General features: G+C 40.9%; 1 protein-coding gene across 1 annotated transcript; it reads right to left on the minus strand.

Annotated features, from left to right (window-relative positions):
• Positions 1 to 328: 328 nt before the first annotated feature.
• Positions 329 to 21,186, minus strand: LOC124140497 (ubiquitin carboxyl-terminal hydrolase isozyme L5-like). Its single transcript, XM_046508069.2, has 12 exons — positions 21,060 to 21,186; positions 17,917 to 17,980; positions 13,617 to 13,722; positions 12,233 to 12,358; positions 10,857 to 10,918; positions 9,964 to 10,094; positions 8,815 to 8,881; positions 6,697 to 6,796; positions 3,118 to 3,210; positions 1,251 to 1,349; positions 528 to 576; positions 329 to 425 (listed from the first exon to the last, which is right to left on the minus strand). The coding sequence occupies exons 1-11, from the start codon at positions 21,133 to 21,135 to the stop codon at positions 529 to 531; spliced, it is 972 nt and encodes a 323-aa protein (XP_046364025.1). The 5' UTR covers positions 21,136 to 21,186; the 3' UTR covers positions 329 to 425; position 528.
• Between the last annotated feature and the right edge of the window lie 5,245 nt (positions 21,187 to 26,431).

Consider the following 26,431-nt stretch of genomic DNA (forward strand, 5'->3'; position numbering starts at 1 on the left):
TTAATATAACAAGCAGAGACCTCATATCACGGAGTAAAGGATGTTTTAAACACAATGTGAATTCATGGCTCTCATCAGGCATTACCCTGCATCAACAATTCACTTTCAGGGATATTTATGCAAGTAAATAATTTGTTAAAAGAAAAGTGACAAAATTAGCATTTCTTTCAGATTAAATGCAATGTTTTTATACTTACCTGACGCTACACCTATTGGCACTGTAGCATCAGGTAAGGTAAAACTCGTAATGTTCACATCTCTGGGTACAGTCTAATTTGCTGTGATTTCAACTGTTGGGGTGCAAAAATATCAAAAAAGGACATCGATGTACATGTAAGCAGTTTAATGACTGTACAATAAATAACAATAATGACCAGACATGACGATAACAGTACATCACTAGTAGGCCAGGGCGACGGTACCACCTGAAACGAGAAGCTAAATCATCACCAGGTCAGAGTCATGTGAACATGTGGTATAGCAGCATCTTTATAATGGACAACCAGACATGAAGTGAAGCTACTCACATTATTTCTTCTCTTTCTCCTCACGTTTCTTGGCGGCAGTTGCCTTCGCCTGGAAAACACAACATAATTGAATTAAGGAGACCAAACAGTGAGGCAAATCTTTTATTCGAAGGACCCCTAATCCTAAGTATGATTAATATTGGACCGGAGTTCGGTTCTAAAAGGGGACTAATTTTCTCAAAAACTATTAAAGTCAGAGAATGAAACTTTACATACTGATATTACTGGTCATGATCTGAAATGAGTTATGGCCCTTGTTTTTCAAAAACAACTGAAGTTACTTGAATGAAAGTTAGTCTTGACAAGTATCCCTTGGATAGGCAAGCTTGATTCCGTAAAAATGTTTTACAGAGTTTCGGCCCTTTATAATCAATGTTATTTTACTCTGTGCATAGTTTTCTCAGATACTACTGAGGTTAGCTATCTAAGAGATACTTATCAAGGAAGGGACCTTAAGTGTATATTAATTTCACATGAAATCATTTCTTCTGATGACATAGAGGGGCCCAAGTGACAAACAAACTTATAATGTGCCTCATGGCAGGAATAGTGATAACACTGTTTTCTTGTTCAGACTGATCCTGTGACAAAAGACATTAAGGTTCCATGATTAGAAGGAACAGTGACGATGTTTTCAGCTAAGGCTGGCTTCACGCATTAACACCTATGTGGAGAATCGAACCCTTTAGCATGATATACTACACTACAGACCCTGTAACTAACCTGTTCTACTAGAGGAAGAAGTTTTTCTTCTTTTGCCAGAATTTTCAACAATTCCATGATGAATGGTAGGTAGTTATGCCTTCTTCGAATGTTTTCAACCTGAAAAGTGGAGATCACACTGTGGACAAATGCCATTATGTTGGCAAAAAAACACACTGATTGACATAATGAGCATGCAAACATGTTAGGAGACTAACCACCCAATCCAATTCAGCTGCCTCTTACAACAAGCAATTTAGTGCTGTCTAACCCAGGACCCTGTTTCAAGAAACCTTAATGTTGACATCCTCTTTCACAATACACTTCAAGTATATATTTCTAATGTACACCAGTTTCATGAACTATTGGAATTCAATCAAAAAATATATGTAATAAACAAGGCAAAAAGTGAGCAGGGCTCACTAACACCCCCACCCTAGACTCAAAAATATTTCTAAGTTAAAACATGAAAAAGGTAACACAAAATTTTTCCTTTGGAAGGATGGAATTCCTTGGTATAACTATATACCCCTGCCCTTTCAGGTCAGAGTTTAATAAAAACAAACACATGATTGAGTTGTATAATCGACAGTCACAATTGGAAGCGAAACCTTAGTGATGTACCGGTAAGCACTTGTGTGTGAGTTTTGTTGAATGCTGCTTTGAACAGTATTCCAGTTATATTACAGCGTTTACAACTTTGGTGTTGTTTGTTTCATTGTTTGTTTGGTGTTTAATGCTGCACTCAGCAATATTCCAGCTATATGACGGTGGTCTGTAAATAATCAAGTCTGGACCAGACAATCCAGTGATTGACATCATGAGCATCGATACCACTTTGGTGAAACCCACAAGCACGAGTATGGTGCTGACAAACCTAGACACATAATAATTTATGAACGTCCCTGTGATATTCCTTGTTTCAGGGGGATGACATGAACACTTCCAAATTGGATACAGTATTGACTTGAAGTATAAAGTAAGGGTGTACCGAAGGAAGAGAGGGTTGTGTTGATACCGGTAGTAAATTGTTAATGAAATTTTATCAACATATGATTTTAACAAGTACAGGACTACAGCCGGCATATTTTAGGATTATCACCTCCTCGTCTGCTACAAAGAAAGTCGCCACTTTCAAGAAATGCATGATGGTCCTACAGATAAACTGATGAGTCATATGTCTTATCCAAGATTGCGGACATTTCCCGAGCAAAAACGTGTATAACGAACAACGGATATACGAACTGATTTCTCTGGTCCCTTGTAGTTCGTTATATCCGTGTTCTACTGTACTTGTCTACGTAGTTTATCCAGAATGTGTGGTGCTGTATATTTTTACTTAAATACAGCTCTTAATCAAACAACGACACAGAGGTATGGAATTAAGTTAGGTCACAATGTGAGTGAGTTTGGTTTTACGCCGCTTTTAGCAATATCACGGCGGGGGACACCAGAAATGGGCTTCACACATTGTACCTATGTTGGGAAACGAACCCGGGTCTTCGGCATGACAAGCGAACGCTTTAACCACAAGGCTACCCGACGGCCCCAGGTCACAATGTGGTGAAAGTGAAGAGGATTATGCAAATCAGCCTAAAATAGTGCCATCCACAAATACTGTCATATGGCCTTACTAGTGCAACCAGGCCTAGGCTAGTACACCAAGTTCAGGTTGAGATCAGGGTGCTTTGTGAAACAAGGCCTAGGAATTAGGTCCCACAGTTTACAGCGGCATCTTGGCAGCCTGAACATTTTACTCCAGCAACATTAGAGTTAAGATGATCGTAACTCCCATATCTTAACATAGGTTTACGATGATCGTAGCGCTAAGATCGCTTTGTGGAACGGGGCCCTGTTGACCCTCACTGAAGCCCCGCGTGTGACCCACCTTGTATCTCTTCATCTTCATCTCTTCCTCCTGGATGAGGACCGTGAGCTTGGTCAGCTCCGACTGAATATCATCAGTGACCATGCCACCACTCTACAACATTGTTACATGAACATTCTAGCAGTTGCTTACTCATTTCTGATACTTTCAAATTAAACACAAAACAAAGGAAAGCTGTTATAAAGCTTCAGCACCTCACCAACGTATCCTATAATTTCATGACAACCGATTACACCAAATGTCAACATATTTTTCAGCGGTGTTTAACAGCTCTCTTAATAGTATCAGCTTTACATCCTACTGCTCGGTGATCATGCTACTAAGGTTCATACAAAGTAAAGTCCATGAATGTGAGTGAGTGAGTTGTGTTTAACGCCGCTTTTAACAGTATTCCAGTTATATCACGGCGTGTCAGCTTAATGTGGGAGGAAAGCCCAAAGTGACGCAGGTCTCAGACGTTTACCATTTCGGTGAAACCCACGGGCACGGGCACGGGTATGGTGCTGACAAACCTTGAAACATAATTGGGGCAAACCGAATTTCGAACCCACAATTATAGGTTTCTGGCGTGCCCAAGGGACGCAACTCTGCACAGCGAATCGCAGCGCCCCTTCTGGGCCCCGTTCCACAAAGCGAACTTGGCGCTAAGGTGATCATAACTCCCATACTTTAACATAGGGTTACGATCATCGTAGCGCCAAGATCACTTTGTGGAACGGGACCTTGGTATCATCACTGCTACCATGTGTGCAGGTGGCTCTTACAAGAATCTCAAAATTTGCCTCTAACTCCAAATGTAGTGACTTATTTTTTGTGTGTATGTCAGTGAATTTGGAAAGGTTTACGACCAACTTGCTATTTCCTTGATGAATTTATATTTTTGTTCAACGAAAAGGTACCCAACTTCCCCTTCCCTTATGATACCAATTACATGATAGTTAAAATGAAAGAGAAATTCAAATTGACAAAGACTTGTTTGAAAAAGTAAAAGTCAGTCGACTGAGAGTTCAACACCAAGTATGGTTGTGGCCGCCTATCACAGCACTCTTAAGTTTGTTTTTTTAGTTAGAGGGCCAAGCAACTTTGACATGACTATTTTAGGAGCCAACCTTTTCTTCCCAGGAGCCAGACTGAGAGTCTGAGATGGGACATGTTCACCCAGGTTTCATGTGAGGTAGAACATATGTTTGGCCAGGTTTCATGTTAGGTAGGACATGTTTGGCCAGGTTTCATGTGAGATAGGACACGTGTTTGGCCAGGTTTCATGTTAGGTAGGACATGTTTGGCCAGGTTTCATGTGAGGTAGGACATGTGTTTGGCCAGGTTTCATGCGAGGTAGGACATGTGTTTGGCCAGGTTTCATGTGAGATAGAACATGTGTTTGGCCAGGTTTCATGCGAGGTAGGACATGTGTTTGGCCAGGTTTCATGCGAGGTAGGACATGTGTTTGGCCAGGTTTCATGTGAGGTAGGACATGTGTTTGGCCAGGTTTCATGCGAGGTAGGACATGTGTTTGGCCAGGTTTCATGCGAGGTAGGACATGTGTTTGGCCAGGTTTCATGTGAGGTAGGACATGTGTTTGGCCAGGTTTCATGTGAGGTAGGACATGTGTTTGGCCAGGTTTCATGCGAGGTAGGACATGTGTTTGGCCAGGTTTCATGTGAGGTAGGACATGTGTTTGGCCAGGTTTCATGTGAGATAGGACATGTGTTTGGCCAGGTTTCATGTGAGGTAGGACATGTGTTTGGCCAGGTTTCATGTGAGATAGGACATGTGTTTGGCCAGGTTTCATGCGAGGTAGGACATGTGTTTGGCCAGGTTTCATGTGAGATAGGACATGTGTTTGGCCAGGTTTCATGCGAGGTAGGACATGTGTTTGGCCAGGTTTCATGTGAGGTAGGACATGTGTTTGGCCAGGTTTCATGTGAGGTAGGACATGTGTTTGGCCAGGTTTCATGCGAGGTAGGACATGTGTTTGGCCAGGTTTCATGTGAGGTAGGACATGTGTTTGGCCAGGTTTCATGTGAGATAGGACATGTGTTTGGCCAGGTTTCATGTGAGGTAGGACATGTGTTTGGCCAGGTTTCATGTGAGATAGGACATGTGTTTGGCCAGGTTTCATGTGAGGTAGGACATGTGTTTGGCCAGGTTTCATGTGAGATAGGACATGTGTTTGGCCAGGTTTCATGTGAGGTAGGACATGTGTTTGGCCAGGTTTCATGTGAGATAGGACATGTGTTTGGCCAGGTTTCATGTGAGATAGGACATGTGTTTGGCCAGGTTTCATGTGAGATAGGACATGTGTTTGGCCAGGTTTCATGTGAGATAGGACATGTGTTTGGCCAGGTTTCATGTGAGATAGGACATGTGTTTGGCCAGGTTTCATGTGAGATAGGACATATGTTTGGCCAAGTTTCAAGTGAGGTAGGACACATGTTCACAGGGGATTCATTGTGTGAAGTCTACGGATGGGTATTCAATTGTAATAGACAGCTACACTAAGTTATAATGTTAATATTTCCTTTTGGTACAATATCACTTATGTTCATGAAAATATATAACTGTAAATAAACAAACGTCATGATGTGCAACATTTATAATTAATTATGTATATGACATGGGCCTTACAAATACGACTTTGTGAACGAGATTAGCAATTACAACTATCAATTCATATCTTAAACAAATATTGTCGCCAGTTAGTTTACTTTTAGATGGTCAGTCATAAACCTTTTCAAAATTCACTATGATGTCCTTCCCAAGGACATAAACAAAAGCATAAACATTACTACATTTGGGGTTAGTGGGCAAATCACAAGCTTTTGTAATGGTGACAGTGATGTTACCGAGAGTAACCAAGAGTAAACAAGAGTAACGAAGGGAAGGAGCTTGGAGGAACCCCAAGCTCCTTCCCAGCGTGTGACACCTTCGTTACACTCTCGGTAACATCGCTGCCACCAGTGTGGGCGCGGCCATTTCAAGAATCTTGAAATTTGCCCTCCAACCCCATATGTAGTAACGTTTATACTTTTGTTTATGTCTTTGGGAATGCCAACATATTTCAATTTGAAAAGGTTTACGACTGACCATGTTTTCCAGATGAATTTACTTTGTTGTTTTGATAATTAGAATGGTTCGAGATTGCAGACTAACGGAAAATAAACCAACTTCTCCCTTACATTCTTACTATATCAATAACACAATAGTTTTAATGAAACAGAAATTCAAATTGACAAACGAAGAAAGTAATTTAGCAGCGATAAGTGTATTCGGCGTCACGACAGTCGTCACTTGTTTGTAAAAATAACAGTCATTCGGTTGCGAGTTCAACTCCAAGCATGGTTGTGGCCACCTATTCACAGTGGGGAGTTTTGACTGGTGGCAGCACATAGTACTAAGTATAGAGAGCTCCGGGAACGTACTATCGCTGTGAGGAGCTTTGAGGAACCCATGCAAAGGGAGACAACTCAACAACATGAGATGTGTGTGGGAAGACACTGAGTGTCACTGGGGTGAAAGACAAATACCGGGGACCTATTCAGCACAAATTTCTGCTTCTATACACTTCAAGATGATCACCTCCATCTTATTTGAGAGTTCCTTCAGCTTCTTCTCATACATCATCTTCTTGTCGGACACAACTGCCATCAGGTTGAAGTGGATTTCATCTGTGCTGTATCTGATAAAAGAAACACACATCAAACCACACACCTGTACCTATAATTTAACAAGGATGAAATGCTCATACCCCCCACCAAAATTACTTGTCTGGCTGTGTGCAAGGCAAGAAATATTGTACAGTTTTCAAGATCTGCTCCAGAAGTGCAATTTTCAGTCTAAGTCAAAATCCTAAACTATCAAAAGGCACCAGTTCACCACTAGACCTATCTATGTGCCAAGCTTGGTTAAGATATCTCTCCTGGTTTTTTAGTTGTGCTCTGGAAACAAGATGTGACGGACAGCACCCATTCCTATATTCACCCCCTTTCACTTCGTGGAGATAATAATGTACCAGAAGCACATCAGGCCACCACTAACTTAATTTCTTGTTTTGGAGTGAGTGAGTGAGTGAGGTGAATGGGATTCAACGCACTTATACAACAAAGTTAAGGAAGAGAGAGAGAGAGAGAGAGAGAGAGAGAGAGAGAGAGAGAGAGAGAGAGAGAGAGAGAGAGAGAGAGGCATATGACTGGACACTTGGTCAGGTGAGCTAAATATTCAAGGTTGTAAGGATTGATTTGAGGCTAAACACTCTTAATTTTTTAAGAAAAGTCAAACTTAAAAAAATCAAAAGACCAAAACTGGTCTTGCCTTTAAACAAAATTCCTACCAGCATATCTGACTGTGTGACAGATGCCTATGTTTCAAAACAACCTGCTGTGTTTGTCAATCCATCTAGTGTAAGCCTATGTTAAAGTATGGGAATTATGATCATCCTAGCACTACGACTATTGTAAGTCTATGTTAAAGTATGGGAATTGTGATCATCCTAGCACTACGACTATTGTAAGCCTATGTTAAAGTATGGGAATTGTGATCATCCTAGCACTACGACTATTGTAAGCCTATGTTAAAGTATGGGAATTATGATCATCCTAGCACTACGACTATTGTAAGTCTATGTTAAAGTATGGGAATTGTGATCATCCTAGCACTACGACTATTGTAAGTCTATGTTAAAGTATGGGAGTTACGATCATCTTAGCGCAGAGACTATTGTAAGCCTATGTTAAAGTATGGGAATTATGATCATCTTAGCGCAGAGACTATTGTAAGCCTATGTTAAAGTATGGGAATTATGATCATCTTAGCGCAGAGACTATTGTAAGCCTATGTTAAAGTATGGGAATTATGATCATCTTAGCGCAGAGACTATTGTAAGCCCAATCTCATTAAAATCAGACCTTAGTTCTCGCTACCACTCAACAAAGATCTGAAGACATCCTATTAGGGGTCACAGTAGAACGACCTTTCATCCAACCAATCAGAGCGTCGCTTACCAGATTATGAAAGTGACAGTCGGAATGAGATTTCTTAGCATGCAACCTCGAAACTTTATTCTGAACGATAGTTACGGGTTTAACGACTGAATCCAAACAATCTAGCCCATCTATTAGCCATTCCAGAATGTTCTTTTGTTCAGGTTTCAAATTTGTAATCGAGAATTTGTCAAAATATGTTTTGAAGCCTAGTCGCCAATTTGAAATTAGTGCCGTAAAGCACGAGAAAGCTGCCTTCTGATTGGTCATTCCATTGGTCGGTCAAAGTTCGGGCAAGGTCGGTCTGACGTGTCTTCAGATATTTGTTGAGTGGTAGCGAGAACTAAGATCTGATTTTAATGAGATTGATTGTAAGCCTAGGTTAAAGTATGGGAGTTATGATCATCTTAGCGCTGAGACTATTGTAAGCCTAGGTTAAAGTATGGGAGTAATGATCATCTTAGCGCTGAGACTATTGTAAGCCTAGGTTAAAGTATGGGAGTTATGATCATCTTAGCGCTCACCAAGCTTCAGGAACAGCAGGCTAACATCATTACTACATTGCCCAGTCAATATTTTCATGGACAGCAGGAATCCATTCAAAAGTATCTAGACTCATGAAATCTTCTACATATGGGAATCAACAAGTTTATTAACAAATTGCGAGTTGATAACCATCTACAACCATGTGCTCCACAGTAGTGTGCTAGCAACCTACTTCTGCATCCGCTTCTCTATGACTGGTCTCACAAGGTCCAGCCAGTCGGAGTCAGCTGGTACAGCACCTGTAGGGGGGGAAAGATGAACAGTCAGTGGGATGGATCAACAGACAAGGTCAGCAGCAGATGGAGTGAGCAGAAGGAAGCTCAATGAACACTGAACAACGTCAAACTTGTTGCCATGGCAAGAGGAAAATATGAGTTTCCTAAATAGCAAAACACACCACTTCAGCCCTTGATTAATGTACCAAGCTTGGATGAAAAATGATGAATGTTTTTTTTAGTTCCACTTCAGAAACACCAACATCTGTTTCAGCTAAGTCTGACTTGTTTCCATGTAAACCAGGAAAATTCACATTTTGAATAAATCCTAAATAGCAAATGGCACCACTTTCATCTTTGGTTAATACATGTACCAGGTTTGGATAAAAAGTCTTTCATAGTTTTCAAGATTGACACCTACACCCCAACTCCCCACTTTTGAGACAAATTGTACAAAAGTACAAATTGTTTCCATGGTTATCGAGAACAATAAAAATGCCAAAAATCTGTAAATGGCAAAAGGCACCACTTCAGCATCGGTTTCATTGGTTGGTTGGTTTGTTTGTTGTTTAACGCCGCACTCAGCAATTTTCCAGCTATATGACGGCGGACTGTAAAATAATCGAGTCTGGACCAGACAATCCAGTGATGAATATCATGAGCATTGATCCACGCAATTTGGATCGATGACATGCATCAACCAAGTCAGCGAGACTGACCACCCGATCCCGTTAGTCGACTTTTACGACAAGCAAAGTCACCTTTTCACGGCAAGCATGGGTTGCTGAAGACCTATTCTACCCCAGAAACTTCACAGGGTGGATCTGTTTGATATTTCCGGAGTGTTACTCGAAAATCATTCAATATTTTTCAACAAATTGGCGGATCTGTTTGATATATCTGCCAATTTGTTGAAAAATATTGAATGATTTTCGAGTTACACTCCGGAAATGAAATGATTACGGACGGATAGACAGACAAGGCGTCAAATATATATCCCCCGCATTATATGCCAGAGGAATGATAATGGGGGTTTGGGGTTAATTGTTCTTTACACCTATAGTGTTTGAATTTAGGGTCCCCCTAAATCTTTACAAACAACCTACCTAGGTCTACTGGTCCCTCTCGCAAACCATCCAGTTCATACAGACGCCCATCAACAGGCATATAACCTACAAAATGGTAAACATCATCGTCGTGCTTTGATTGCTTCTCGTCAAATTCAAACATCTGTTGTCTGGAAGAAAACAAAAATGTTCTTCACAAGTGAGCCATTAATACAAACCAACAATGTTCTTAACTTGATGCTACCAGATATTACCAAGTATAGGCCAAGTTTTTCAGACCAAAATCATAGGGATGAACAAGGAGCTGGCCTCTTAGCACTTACGATATAAGGGTAAAGTTATTTTTCAGGGCATTATCATTTGCAGAAGCCCGAGGTCTTCCATTAACTGCCCAACGAAGGAGGGCAGTTGAATAGACCAAGGGCTTCTGCAAATGATAATGCCCTGAAAAAGAGCGTTACCGTTATTATAGCTAAAATGGATAGAATTTGTTATCAAATAAAAAGAAACAACAATATCGGTTTTGAAACATTTACTGCAGTCAACACGAATGTCACTGACCCACTTTTACAAATATGGAAACATCATAGAACAAACCAGATGACGTCACTATAATACATGTTACTTTCTCTACCCTATGATGTCACCTAACAACAGGCTTGATAATGGCCCGTCGTCAAGCAATATGAGGGCATTATCTAGTTACAGTGGCCCGCTCATTTCTGATAACGTACGGGCGGTTTGATGATAATTCTATCCATTTTAGCTATAATTCTGGTTAAATACACAGAACTGTTATTTCAACATACGACAAATCTCAAATCCTTTCATTTTCCATTCACTGTTGAAGAACGCTACACAAGGCTGCTGGTTCAGTTCGGGACTCAGCTGAGTTGAGCACCTGTTATCATAGTTATCCATCTTGTATTTACCTTGCAAAACTATTGTGTACAGCTCGTATAACATCGGAGTTACTGAGACTTAAACCTCGTAGCTGGAAAAGAAACAATTGAAATAAGAAGTCATAATTATATCGGTAATATTTGTGCAATAAATGGTACACATATAATGTACTGATATAAAAGGGACAATCAAAACAGGGTTTCACATAGCCTTGTAAACATATATATATATTTTTTGTGGGTGGGTGAGTGTCATTTTCTAAATCTGAGAATCAAATTCCCAGTTTCTATTTTATGAAAGTTACATCAGTCTAATTTGATTCTGCAAGTTTGTCAATTTGTATCACTTAAAACACCTAGCGGAGTAGTGGTCAGTATTTAAAACAAAATATCGGAAATACTCAGTCTGAATTTAGATTTTCTTGGTGAATTTATTGCGTCAGTTATGACTCATCTCATATCAAAACATTTGGGAGTATTTCTGGAAATTATTGTGTGAAATACACAGTAAGTGTCACGTAAAACCCTGTCATAAGCAGAACATCAGTAACCAATCATATAATGTTAGCGGGGGGAAAGACATGGGATTTTCATTTGAGTTTATTCTTTAAATCAAGCAACTTTTTTTTTCTGTAATAGGAGCAATTAATAGTACAAACAATCTATATGTACTGTTTGGGTATACAATCTATATGTACTGTTTGGGTATACAATCTATATGTACTGTTTGGGTATACAATCTATATGTACTGTTTGGGTATACAATCAATATGTACTGTTTGGGTATACAATCTATATGTACTGTTTGGGTATAGTGAGTGAGTATGGTTTTACGCCGCTTTTAGCAATATTCCAGCAATATCACGGCGGGGGACACCAGAAATGGGCTTCACACATTGTACCCATGTCGGGAATCGAACCCGGGTCTTCGGCGTGACGAGCGAACGCTTTAACCACTAGGCTACCCAACCGCCCCTGTTTGGGTATACAATCTATATGTACTGTTTGGGTATACAATCTATATGTACTGTTTGGGTATACAATCAATATGTACTGTTTGGGTATGAAAACGTGCCACCAGCCAGTTAACACATGTTTGTTTGTTGTTTAGCACTGCACTCAGCAATACTGCAGTTATATGACAGTGGTCTGTTAATAATCAAGTCTGGACCACACAATCCAATGACAGATCTACCTCAATAGGGATACGAAGTCAGTGAGCCACCCGACCTGTTTACGTTAGTCGCCTCTTAAGACAAGCATGGGTTGCTGAAGACCAATTCTAACCCGGATCTTCAAACATTGTAACTATTCCAATTAGTCAGTTGTTTTGACCAGCAAGGAGTGCTGGGGACTTGTTCTGGCTCCCAAACACAACAGGCGATACTGAAGTAGCTGACACTCACTGCAGGATCAAATGACTGGGCAAATTCCTTAAATGATCCCAAGGTGTCCCCGAGTTCGACATCTGCGTGATGGGTGTTGAGTAGGATGCTCAGAATAGCTTGGGTAGCACATGCATTGTTGATAACCTGAAACAATATAATAAAGTGTGTCAATGTCATGCACGACTTTCATATTATCATTAAGGATTTGTTTGTTTGTTGTTTAACGCCACACACAGCAATATTCCAGCCATATTGCGGCGGTCTGTAAATAGCCTGGACCAGAGAATCCAGTAATTGACATCATGAGCATCAATCCATGCAATTGGGATACGATAACATGCATCAACCAAGACAGCAAGCTTGACCACCCGATCCTGTTACGACCAGCAAGGGTTGCTGAAGACCTATTCTACCCCGGATCTTCACGGGTCTTATCATTAAGGAAGCAATACAGTGATTGAGTGAATGGGGTTTCATATACTCCAGACCAACTCAGAAACCGATAATCAGGGCCAAGTCTGCTGCAAATGTCAGTTAACATTTCAAAACTATTGGCCACGAAGGTGTGCAATTCTCCCGAGGTGAACATAATTTGTGATGTGGGATATGCTCTACATTTATCATGTTTTGATCCAACACGATTTGTGATTAAACTCTTATTCACCACACTGAAACTTCACCACTTCAGGCGACAACTGACTTCACACATTTCTGGTTTGGAAAAACACATGCCCAATGCAAGTAAACTGTGAAACAGAAAGTCCTATGCCTCTCACTTTCCTGAGGCAAGAGTGTCGACTAGCCCAAATCAAGGTCTAGCTGAATTCAAGGCTATTTATAAAAATTTAAGCCCTCTTAAAGAGCAGACTGTCAAATGATAACGCCCCAAGATGAGTGAGTGAGTGAGTTTGGTTTTACGCCGCTTTTAGCAATATTCCAGCAATATCACGGCAGGGTACACCAGAAATGGGCTTCACACATTGTACCCATGTCGGGTCTTCAGCATGACGAGTGAAGGCTTTAACCACTAGGCTACCCGACCGCCCCGCCCCAAGATGAACTGTAATCATGTGGCTGGTTGGTTGGTTTGTTGTTTAACGCCGCACTCAGCAATATTCCAGCTATATGATGGCGGTCTGTAAATAATCAAGTCTGGACCAGACAATCCAGTGATTGATATCACGAGCATCGATCCACGCAATTCGGATCGATGACATGCATCAACCAAGTCAGCGAGCCTGACCACCCGATCCCGTTAGTTGCCTTTTACGACAAGCATAGTCGCCTTTTACGGCAAGCATGGGTTGCTGAAGACCTATTCTGTGACAATGTACATTCTGCAAGCACAGAGTGGCACTGAGTGTAATTCGGATACAAGGCTGATATTTCTAGCTACAAGCACCTGTTTGGCAAAGAAGATCTTGTCCAGCCTGCTGTCCTGCACAACACTGCCCTCAGGGTCCTTGTCTGGCCCCCACTTGAACAGGAAGATGAGGCCATGCACCGGTCTGGGGGAGACAAATACAACACTCAGCACCGGAGGTCTACCAGGGTTAAATAGCAGATGTTTTCTCCATATCCATCAACCACTAGTGAGAAATGAGCTGTGGACTAGTGGGATGCGACCATTGGAGTCAATACTTTATGTTTCAAGTAGTGTTGACAATTAACAGAAACCTGCAAGTAATTAGCTTGTCCGAAAAGTCTAGATGTTATTGCGACTCTCTGTTAACCATGTTAACATGCTTAAACACACTGTTAAAGTTTAATCATTTATGACTGAACTGAAACATAAAAAATTAAAACACAACTTTTGATATACACATGATACCTAATATACATGTAGTTGTCTTTTTCAAAACAAAATTATCTGCAAATATTAGGAAAATTACTATGGTGAACTTAGGTGCAAGAGTTCTCATATATTGCGCGTAGCATTGTCCTGTTTTCATTCATTTTTTTATCTTCAGTTATAGGCACTATTCCAAGTTAATTTGTGTATAACATTTGTGTTTACGTGAGTAACAACTTAATAGACGTAGGGATTATGTTTATTTGCCGTAAATTACCTTAAGTTTGTATTTCGATGACGGACTGTGCAGAGCGTCATGCCAGTCTACTGGTCCTCACAAGTTTGTGATCATGACGTCATCGATATTTGTGTTCCCTCGGTTACATTACAATTATTGCATAAAGTGCCGTATTTTAATTTCCTTTACTTCAGTCAGTTTCTTAATATTTTATATTAGTCGTATACTTTTTGTTATAATATAATATCAAAGTTTATATTCGTTCAATGACCAGCTGTGACGTCACGTTTTGTTTACCGTTAAGAGTCAATCAGCTGGTTGCATCTTCCCAAGGCAAGAGTGTTAACTGACTTTAAAAGTCCAGTTTCCATCCTTGCCGAACTAGGCTGGAATTCCTGGGCTCGATCGTAGCGCCACCAGTGGCTATTACGAGTTATGTTCTTTCTATGCCTCTCCTATTGACCAATCAGATTCAACCTCTCGTATCACTTGCATTTGCTTCAAACAAAACGGTGGCGCCCAGTCAAGATATGATCGATAATCAAGATCTATATTGTGATAAAACGAGTCTTACATCACGAAGTGCATCAAATAATCTGAGCACCTTGATTAAAAACATGAAAAGATTTAGAAAATATCTGTTGACAACAAGTTAGCGGTGCACATGCTTTGCAAATCCTGCAGTCAACCGAAATCTGCATGACACTTTACGAACCGGATTTCGCTGGCAATTTTGTTTGGACTATGCATAGACTCGTTAGTCCAGCCAAAATGTAACCCCATAATCCCAGCCTAGTTCAGCAAGGGTGGAAACTGGACTTTTATAGTCAGTTAACACACTTGCCTCGGGAACATGGCTGGTTGTGACATCATTGCTTTCTTTTACGGTTAGATCAGTTAGATTGAGATGAGGAGTCAATGCAGTCAGTCGCATGATATTGTAAGAATGTATTAACACGCTGCCACAAATTCATATTTGGTACTGTTTGAGATAATACATTGTATACTTATTAAGTAATAAAGTATACATATATATATATATATATCTTTATTAATATAATTTGAGTGTTTGATTCATGTAAATAAATTACAGTATTATTGTTGAACAAAGATATCCTGTTCTGTGATTATTTGGAAAAGGCGAACTGTGACATGTCCAAATAAGTGAACCCCCCCAGATCCGTCACAGTGAGTATATAAAAATGCACTTTCTATGATTGTGTTAACTTTTACCAAAATGAAAAATATATTTTGTGGATTGAGTGAGTTGGGTTTTACGCTGCTTTTAACAGTATTCCAGTAATATCACAGCGTGTCAGCTTAATGTGGGAGGAAAGCCCTAAGTGAAGCAGTTGAGGTGAGGTGAAATGGGGTTTAATGTCGCGTCCAAGATTATTGCACTTATATAGCGACGTGCATGCACGTGTATGTGTGTGGCTGCTTGTACTAGTCCGGACTGATGCCGATTTATAGTGCTAGCACACTGAGATACCATGCCGCAGTTAAACATGAATAACCAACTCAGACACACTATACTGACTCAGAGCCGACCAGTCCTTGTTTTAGCCCCTTAATGTCGAGTGCCAGACAGGGTACCATCTTTTAACGTCTTTTGGTATGACGCGGCTGGGGATCGAACCCCAGACCTTCCGCTCTCCGGGCGGACGCTCTACCATTAGACCATAGAGGCTGTCAAGTGAAGCAGGTCTCAGACATTTACCACTTTGGTGAAACCCACGAGCACGAGTATGGTGCTGACAAACTTAGAACCTTAATCAGGACAAACCAACAATCATAGGATTCTGGCATACTCAAGGGATGCAACTCTGCACAGCTAATTGAGGTGCCTTAGACGACTTGGCCATTTGTTGCCTTTACTTTGTGGACACTATGTGAATTTCCAGATCACTTAAACAGTAACATTGATGAATAATCTTTTCCTATTTAAAAAGAATGCTTCAAACATGTCAAGTCAGAATATAAACAGTAGAATACACAGTGTTATGTGTTAAGTTTGTAACAATTGTCAGTGGCAACAAAAGTTCGAGCCATTGACTATATCAAAAACAAAAGTTTCAATGTAACTTTTATTGATAATTCATTGACCTCAAGTTGTTATTTACCGATTTCACAATTTTAGTTCTGTATGTAGCGACTTCTACCTTAACCATATGCATTATATTTTTGAAATCCCCTCACAACAGTTCAATAAAAATATGAGCCAAATAATATGTGGAATCAAGTGTAGTTTCATTTGATTTTCTCAGTTCTAGTCTAGTAGACAAAGGTTCTGCTGGCCATGTTAACTAGCTTGACTCAAAGTATCACCAAACATACGCAGCTTCAAAGAAGACATTTTTAAATTTTGGTCCCATCAAAAACAAGACTATGGAAACATCTGGTAAACATTGCATTTTTCCTCTCTCACTTTCCCATGCACTGGGAATGAGTTTGTCTTATCACTTTTTTGAACAGTTCAGTTTAATATATATATACTCGGACCCCGTGGTACCGCGGCATTCATCGTATCGGCATTTGTGATTTCCGGTAGTTCATGCGGGACACGCCTCTTAGCGGCTGTCTATTAATGCAAATCAGTAACCAGGAAATGCTCACTCCGTAAACAGTTTCAATTTCTTCGGAATATTCCGTCTGCTGTAAGTAAGGAGTTATTAATGCGTTGATACTTACTTCTGGCATATTTTTCAATATTGCCTTAACCCCATCTATTAATGGCCAACGATATAACCCGCAGTTCCCCAAGTAAACTTTCTCTATCGACCTGAACTAGATCATCTGCATATTCATGGCGACTAATAAGGTAACGGAAGTTACGTAGTCCGCACATTTTTTCCCGCTCTGTGCCGAGAATCTATTGGGAGATCATAAGGGCCATAATGCCAAACTTAGAAATACGTTCTTCACTAGTAGCCAAAAGATAAATACATACTTTGGGCATACTAGCAGTGCTTTTTATATATTTATTGTTGACTTTCAACATTTTTCCATTATGTGATAAATTATTGTCATCCAATTTTTTTTAAAAACAATCTTAGAATATCATTTCTTATATTTTGTTGTTGATTTTTAAAATATTCTTCTCTTACTTTTCGGTAAATATGCATTGAATACCTATTACTGATAACACATTTAGAATTTTACTTGTGCTGTCTTTGCACTTGTCTGGACAAATCACTGATGTCTGGCATGATCATACCAAGTGGTTGGTAGAATTATGTCCTCTTTTTGTCCAATTCGGACCTCCATACACAACTTTTCTCTGTACCGCGATATGATGGAGTTCTCTCCCTTGTCAAACTGAGCGCGAGGCCCGGCTTTTACTTGGAGCTACTAATGTAAATAATGAACTTTTGTCAGTAAAATATGCATTGTTAGATAAAATTAATGATATCTGATATGGAGAACATGAATAATCATAAAGGTTAGTGAGTGCATTTTGTTCCGTTTAGCATACATGACAAGTACTGCGATACCCCGAGGTTGCAGGCTATATTGACCACTCTGGATCATGACTGGGAAACTGAAACCAAGGATCATCAGTTCCTGGCATGGCAAAGGGATGCAACTCTGTAAAGCAGAGAGTGAGTGATGCATACACATTATTGGCGGCATGAAGAACAAACACAGGGTCTGCTGCAGGACTAAACTTACTTTAGGTTCTTGAAGCTGTCACTGTCCAGACTCCATATCTCCTCCACCTGCACTCCCTTACAACCTGAAACAGACGTACACGCTGAGTGAGGCGGTTCTCCCATGGCAGGGCTCGATCTAAGGAACTTAACCTTGCACCAGGTGCATGATGACATGTAAAGCTTGTTGCACCAGACAAAATCAGGTTGCATCATGTCCAATAATTTTGTCAAAGTTGAAACAGATGCACTAACTAGTAGAAACAAGTACAACTTCAGATCTCTTATGGAGGGTTTTATGTGTCTCACAAATATGCGTCCAGTATGCACAATGGAGCCCCACTTTTTTAAGTCTAGTTTTTCCCTGCTTATGACTGTGAATTGCACATAACACAGTGATTAGTGATGTAGTATTGTAAATAAAGCTCAGATGTATTAACAGTCAGGGTGGCCTCTTTGGGATGTGGATTTTCAATTCCTACTGCAGGACCCAGTTTTTCGCGTGCGTGGGCAAAGTCACTGAAGCGTGTGTAAAAGGACTTTGAATATCCTGTGTATTGGTGTCACTTCACCGTTAGCAATGGTTAGCGCTTGGTTGATTCCCGGCCTTCATTACCACCAGGAGGCTCGTTTAGCATGATTAAGGGTGTTCAAAGACCCAGGCCTCAAAGTTTAAATTTTTACCAAGTAGCCATGTGGCTACCGTTATTTTTTTTTTCCAGGTAGCCAGTGGTAAAATCAAGAAGTCAAGCCAATATTGTAGGTAGCCAAAAGCATTTGAAATTATCTTTTATCAAGTAACTATTATAATATGTACAAGTTATAGCACTAGTCTTGGAATTGTATAATGGTGGAAACTGTACTTGAGTTTTCTTATTTGTGACTCAAACAATGATGCAATTTATGTTAATAGATTATATAAGTATATTCTTGCTTATCCAATAAACTATCAACTTAAATAAAACACTAATTACATTAATATTTATATATTTCGGTTCATTGTTGACTTTAGACAGTAACCACTTTGGTGAAACCCACAAGCATGGGTATGGCACTGAGTAAACCTAGAAAAATAATCAGGGTAAACTAGGATTCAAACCCACAATGATAGTTTTCTGGCATGCCAAAGGGACAACTCTCACTACCTATGTCCCCACAAGCCCAAATTAATATGAGGACATAAACAAAGCCAGAATAAATTTATGGGACTAGGGTGCAACCTGGTTTAGTCTGGAGCAACAAGCTTTCCATGTCAACATGCACCTGGTGCAGGTTAAATCAAAATCCTTAAATTTAGCAGGGTGAACAAATTGTTGTTTGTTTGTTGAACGCCGCACTAAGCAATATTCCAGCTATATGACGGCGGTCTGTAAATAATCGAGTCTGGACCAGACAATCCAGTGATTGATATCACGAGCATCGAACCACGCAATTGGGATCGATGACATGCATTAACTAAGTCAGCGAGCCTGACTACCTGATCCCATTAGAGGCCTTTTACGGCAAGCATGGGTTGCTTAAGACCTATTCTACCCCAGATCTACAGGGGTCTGGCCAAACCAAGAAGTGATCACATGACTGTCTATAGAAATGCATACTGACTCCATTCCAGGTCCGATAATTAACAATATTTACTTGAGTTACTAAAAATAGCAGAAAAACCCAAGGACTAGGTTATCCCTTGATTTCAGCCAATCAGATGTCTCCTTTGGCGGAGACCACAGCTCAGTCATGATGATCCTAACAACTAAAAACATTGGTGTCCTCTGTCCATATCAGCGGTAGAAAATAACAGTTTTACTCCGCTAGTCCTTATAATGATAACACCTTAAAAAACCCTTAAAATGGCAAATGTCTACTAGTCCTTAGGATACCTTAACTATTGGGCAGTTTGGCAAGGACTAAAGAACCAGTGCCAACTTCTAACACTGCATATTTTATATCTCGGGTCTACAGAAACAGTTATTGACCACCTGAAAAAGTCTATAATTGCATAATTATGTGCATATTAATAATGCCCCAAATCCACACCCCAAAGCATGCTCAAAGCACTACTGATTCAGTGGATCAGTGTGCACTCAAGATTCATTCTCATCACCCTTGGGAGTATAAAACTCAGCTCATCCTTCCTAGTACCCATTCATTGCCAGGTGCATGAGGTGAGCAGAGGCATATTTCGAAGTCACTTCAAGGAGACACCACATTTACTGCATGTTGTCAGAGCTCCAGATAAGCTGCGTATCTGCGTAAAATACGCATCAGAAATGCAGAAATACAGAGTAAAATAAAATCCAAGTGAATCAAATACTCAACGAACATTACAGATAAGCTACAAAAATAAAACTTGTGTGTATCATCAAAATATTGTGAAGTAACCCTGCGTATTCGATTAGCAAATCAGCAACTTATTTTGAAATTATAAACGGGCATTCTGTCAAACTCCACGATGACAGCTACATCACGATCATTTGCCATCACACTTTCTTGTGGAAGTATCGTGGTATTTTTGAGTCCTACCATGACAAAGCTCTCGAACCCACACGACACCAGTTTGCAGGGACTAGATGAATAGTGTTTTTAAATATTTAACTTAAATACCCACATGTGTTAAAAAACGTGCCGTAGTGGGTAACAGAAATTTGAATACCCAGATAGAATTACTGATACCCAATGATTTTAAAATGCATAGCTAAAATACCCACAACACCAAAAGCTTATCTGTAGCTCTGCGTTGTTCAAGATTATTGCACATACATAACAACGTGCAAGCTTCTGTGTGGCTGCTTGTAATTGCCCAGACCAAAGACGTATATACAATGTATGTATGTACGTCCGTGCCCAGACTAATGTGTGTAAAATCATTAGAAAATGAAATAGTTGTAACCTAGATTTTTCCATAGAGCTGACGCATTGTTTCCAGATTCAGGTCAAGTGCACAACACCAACCAAATACATTGTAAACGTAAATTTAGCCGTCAATTGACACTGATGAAAACTGACAAGCGTTAAAAGGCTAGAACCATAGAAAAATATGTGCCATAAAAATTACTTGTCACTGAGAAATGTGAAGAAAAACGGGTGAGCGTGTGCGACATATTAACTCGAACGGGTCCCAAATTTACGAAAACTAATGCATAAATATATGATAAAGAAAACTCAATATACCAAATCCTCGTATTAATTCTGTGAAAACCCCTGGATCACTTTCAATAAGACACCAGTCTCCCGCGCTGGTAGCCATGCTTGTTTAGCTTCCGGTACTCATGCGTACGAGCCATTTAGCCACTTCCTGTAACCGCTTAGCCTCGTTTATCCGATCAGAGAGTATATGATTTGAAGCGCCGTAAAAGCATGAAGATTCTACAAGGATATGCAGCAGTCGCTTAGTTTAATTTGACTGAGTGAGCGAATAATGCTGGTTTTTTTTATCGCATTCGATATATTTCAGCTTCATCATGCCGACCTGTAAATATTCGAAAAAGGGCCAGGCAAACTAGTTGCTGACAGAAGCAACGATCCACGCCATCAGGGCACGAACCCACACAATCAGTCAGCGAATTGTCCAAAAGTCGTGTCGGGCCAGCGGTTAATACTAATACATGATGTGTTGAAACGTGAAACTTATTTTTCTGAATATGGTATCGATGCATTGGAAACAACTTGTAAGTTCTTACTTATAAATTTTACATTTTACTTGAGGTTTTACGAGCAGTAGCTTTGAAGGTATTTCTTTTTGCATCTTTCCGGGATATCATTCTACCCTGACTGACATTGGTTGGTTGGTAGGGTTGCGACCGGGTACGAAAACAACTCGAGTACCCGGCAGACAATACCCGAACCGGACTCGAGTACCCGTAGTTCAATGTTGTCCCACTTGTTTGTAATGCTTTTGCGAATAAAAGGTCATCAAACATCTATTGATCTATTCTAAGGTATTATGTTTTTTATTAAATGCCTGTATGGCTTACCTAAAACATTTGAACGTTTGTCCGCTTTGTCGTCCATTTTGAAGTGACTTACGAGTTACGAAAGGCGATTAGAGTTATCTCCCCTGAACGGGTACTCGAGTCCTGAAAATTGGACTCTAGTCCTAAGCTACCCGACCCGTTATCGGGTACTCGAGTACCCGCCGCAACCCTATTGGTTGGTTGGTTGGTTTGTTGTTTAACGCCGCACTCAACAATATTCCAGCTATATGGCGGCGGTCTGTAAATAATCGAGTCTGGGCCAGACAATGCAGTGATTGATATCATGAGCATCGATCCACGCAATTGGGATCGATGACATGCTTCAACCAAGTCAGCGAGCCTGACCACCCGATCCCGTTAGTCGCCTTTTACGACAAGCATGGGTTGCTGAAGACCTGTTCTACCCCGGAATCTTCACGGGTGCCCTGACTGACAGGGCAGTGGGATAGACTTGTGGTGAAAGCGTTCCCTCGTCACGCGAAGTCCTGGGTTCGATTCACTACATCGGTATAATGTACATGTGTGAATCCCATTTCTGGTGTCCCCCGTCGTGATATTGCTGGAATATTGCCAAAAGCGGAGTAAAACCATACTCACCTCACTCACTCTGAATGACATTGAATTGAGGCAAACGAGACAGCCACATACACACTTTGATATACTGTGATATACACGGGTGGTCCAGTCGTCCATTCGCTGTGCAGAATTGCGTCTCCTGGGCACGCTAGAAATCTATGATCGTGGGTTCGAATTCAGGTTCACTCCGATTATGTTTTAAGGTCAATGAGCACCATGCCCGTGGGTTTCACTGAAGTGGTCAACGTCTGAGATCTGCACCACTCCGGGCTTTCCTTCCACATTATAGTGCAGCCGTTTGGCCATTGACCAATTGTGCATTTCGTGATAAAATCACGAAACTAGGCAATATTTTCAGATATGGGGCCATGTAGCAATGATATTTTAGTTTATTTCATGTGAACATGACCCACAGCCAACATATATAACGAACAATTAACATTTTGCTATGTATTTACCCAATACTACATCTGTAAAGTAAATAACTTTATCATAATAGACTATCTTGATGAACTGCTTAATTTGTCGTTCATTAATTTGAACAATCCAACAAGAAAATTCGGGTATTTCTGTTAGAGGCCATACGTGAGTGAGTATGGTTTTACGCCGCTTTTAGCAATATTCCAGCAATATCACGGCGGGGGACACCAGAAATGGACTTCACACATTGTACGCATGTCGGGAATCGAACCCGGGTCTTCGGCGTGACAAACGAACGATTTAAACACTAGGCTACCCGAAAGCCCCTACTTAGGAGAGAGTGGAAATGAAGCTTACATAGAAGCTATGGATTCCTTACAACTACACGTTACTGTGTCAGCTAGTACACACATCCAATTAAGGTACTTCTAACAAAGTGGACTGAACGAAGAATATTATTAGGTTGAAGGTGTCTTGGGAAGCCAAGGCGGACCAAATACTTTAACAGATTATGGAGGGAATAGGGATTCACTTCAGCCAAACTGTTTGCTCTAGGTACAATGAACTATGACATTGTGATGTGCTGTTTGGGTGGATCTAAAAGTCTTCTATAGATTGAACGCATTTCACGATACATATGTCACGTAAAGTTGTCAGATTACCCTGCAAGACATAACGACAACAAGACTCGTACGTTGTGTGGAGGATATTGCCATCACGCCTTTGTAATAAAAACCGTGATTCATCACCGTAATCGCCTCCAATGTCGCAGATTCCAGATATGAACGTGTGTACACCAACGAACGCGTTGAAGGTGATGATCACGTCGTAGGACGCAGCCAAAGTAAGGTCTCCTGGCTCTTAATCCAACCTGGCGAAGCCGACTCCGTACAGTCTGGGTGGATATCGTTCGTAGTCCTGGTACGTTGGCAGCACTGTGTTCGGTCGTGACAGTCCGACCACGTAAATGCAGCCTGTCATATGTTCGAGTGAAGTTTTATTTGGTCATGATAGAATGGAGATAAACATACTGTGTAGAGCTTGGTTACCTGTAGATTTAACCGCGCTAAATGTAACATTTGAGTGAGTGAGTGAATACGGTTTTACGCCGCTTTTAGCAATATTCCAGCAATATCACGGCGGGGGACACCAGAAATGGGCTTCACACATTGTACCCATGTCGGGAATCGAACCCGGGTCTTCGGCGTGACGAGCGAACGCTTTAACCACTAGGCTACCCGACCGCCCCTGTAACATTTGAAACCTCACGCTGCGCGTTCGGTTCCAAATTCAATTTAGCGGTGTTAAATCTACAGGTAACCTAGCTCCACATTGAAAACACAGTATGTTTATCTCCTAAACAAACAAACAAACAAAGCTGCCTAGTGCGAAACCGGCAACACCGGGAGCGCTCGTTAAATCTCCAACATCATCATCATCATCATCATCATCATCAAAACTGCTGGTGTCACAATAATGCTTAGACAAATTTAACTATGTGAGGTGAGGTTCCATTATGTTCGAATTGCATGTGTTTAAAAATGGATGTAACTGCGCGAAACAGCAAAAATACAACGTGAGAACATCGAATATATTAGGCCTAGAGGATACTTGGCTAATTTTGTGAAATCACACGTGGATTGTGTTATTGGCTGACGAGTGAAAGTGCCAACTGGATCAGGTCAACGAGATGAGGTAAACCTTGTTTTATAACCGTGTTCTTCTGTGTTATTTACGCATTTTTCCACTGATGTAATGAGCTGGGAAACTATAAGAGTATGTCCGGTTGAAAGTAACGCAGTTATAAATGAAAGTGGTATTTTACTCTGCATAACATGTCATTTGCCTATAAGACTAATAATTATAAATTTTCATATAGATAATATTTTCAGACCGAATATACAATGACTCAGCAATATTCCAGCTATATGACGGCGGTCTGTAAATAATCGAGTCTGGACCAGACAATCCAGTAATTGACATCATGAGCATCGATCCACGCAATTGGGATCGATGACATGCATCAACCAAGTCAGCGAGCCTGACCATCCGATCCCGTTAGTCGCCTCTTACGACAAGCATAGTCGCCTTTTACGGCAAGCATTGGTTGCTGAAGACCTATTCTACCCCGGATCTTCACGGGTCGTTGATGCATGTCATCGTATCCAAAATTGAGGAGGCACGTGTGGCCAAGCCGTCTAAGGCGCCGCGATTCGCTGTGCAGAGGTGCGTCCCTTGGGCACGCCAGAAACTTATGATTGTGGGTTCGAAGAAGAAGGTTGGCTTTGTTTGATAGCCAAGCCCTTTGCCAGGACAGAAGCAAGGAGATGACTTTCGGAAGAATGGTCTCTAGGGTTGCGCTCCTGACCACCCGATCCCGTTAGTCGCTTCTTAGGACAAGCTTAGTCGAAGTAAGTAGGCACATGGGTTTAACCAATATCGTAACTGAGCTCTTTCCTCCAACACTAAGTTGACAGGCCTTGCTAAAACCGGACTACTGTTCAGTTAGCGTTAAATGCAATGCCGATCTTGTAGCCTTGTGGTCAAGCGTTCGCTCGTCATGCCGAAGACACGGGTTCGATTCCCGACATGAGTACAATGTATGAAGCCCATTTCTGGTGTCCCCCGCGGGGATTTATTGCTGGAATATTGCTCAAAGCGGCGTAAAATAATACTCACTCAACCACTATTCTTGCATATTCTGAGTGAGTTGGGTTTAACGACGCTTTTAATAGTATTCTAGTTATATCGGTCCGGGGTTCGATCCCCGGCCTCGTCATACCAAAAGACGTTAAAAGATGGTACTTGTTGTTACCCTGTCTGGCGCTCGGCAATAAGGGGCTAAAACAAGGTCTGGTCGGCTCGGAGTCAGCATACTGTGTCTGAGTGGGGTATTCATGTTAAACTGCGGCATGGTATCTCAGTGAGCTAGCACTATAAATCGGCATCAGTCCGGACTAGTACAAGCAGCGACACACACACACACACACACATGCATGCACGTCGCTATATAAGTGTAATAATCTTGGACGCGACGTTAAACCCAATTTCACCTCACCTCATCTAGTCAGCTTGATACTGGAGGAAAGACCGCAGTGATGCAGGTTTCAGACGTGTAGGTTTGATTTGGTTGGTTTGTTGTTTAACGCCGCACTCGGCAATATTCCAGCTATATGACAGCGGTCTGTAAATAATCGAGTCCTGACCAGACAATCCAGTGATTGACATCATGGGCATCGATCCACGCAATAAGGATACTATGACATGCATCAACCAATCAACCAAGTCAGCGAGCCTGGCCACCCGATCCCGTTAGCCGCCTCTTATGACAAGCATGGGTTGCTGAAGAGCAAATCTCACCCGGATCCTTACGGGTTTACCACTTTGGTGAAACCCAATGGTGCTGACAAACATAAGCAACATAATCGGGGTTGCATATTCGGATATACTCAAAATCTTTGACTGGTAATAACAAAAAAACAAAAGAAACTTTTATTCTGAATAGGTTTTATTCAACTCTGTGTAAGTCATGGCGAAGAAAATAGGTCCAATATAAACATGGTTTTTTTTATG

This window comes from Haliotis rufescens, unplaced genomic scaffold, assembly GCF_023055435.1.
Source record: "Haliotis rufescens isolate VD_foot unplaced genomic scaffold, xgHalRufe1.0.p SCAF_4, whole genome shotgun sequence".
Taxonomy (NCBI): domain Eukaryota; kingdom Metazoa; phylum Mollusca; class Gastropoda; order Lepetellida; family Haliotidae; genus Haliotis; species Haliotis rufescens.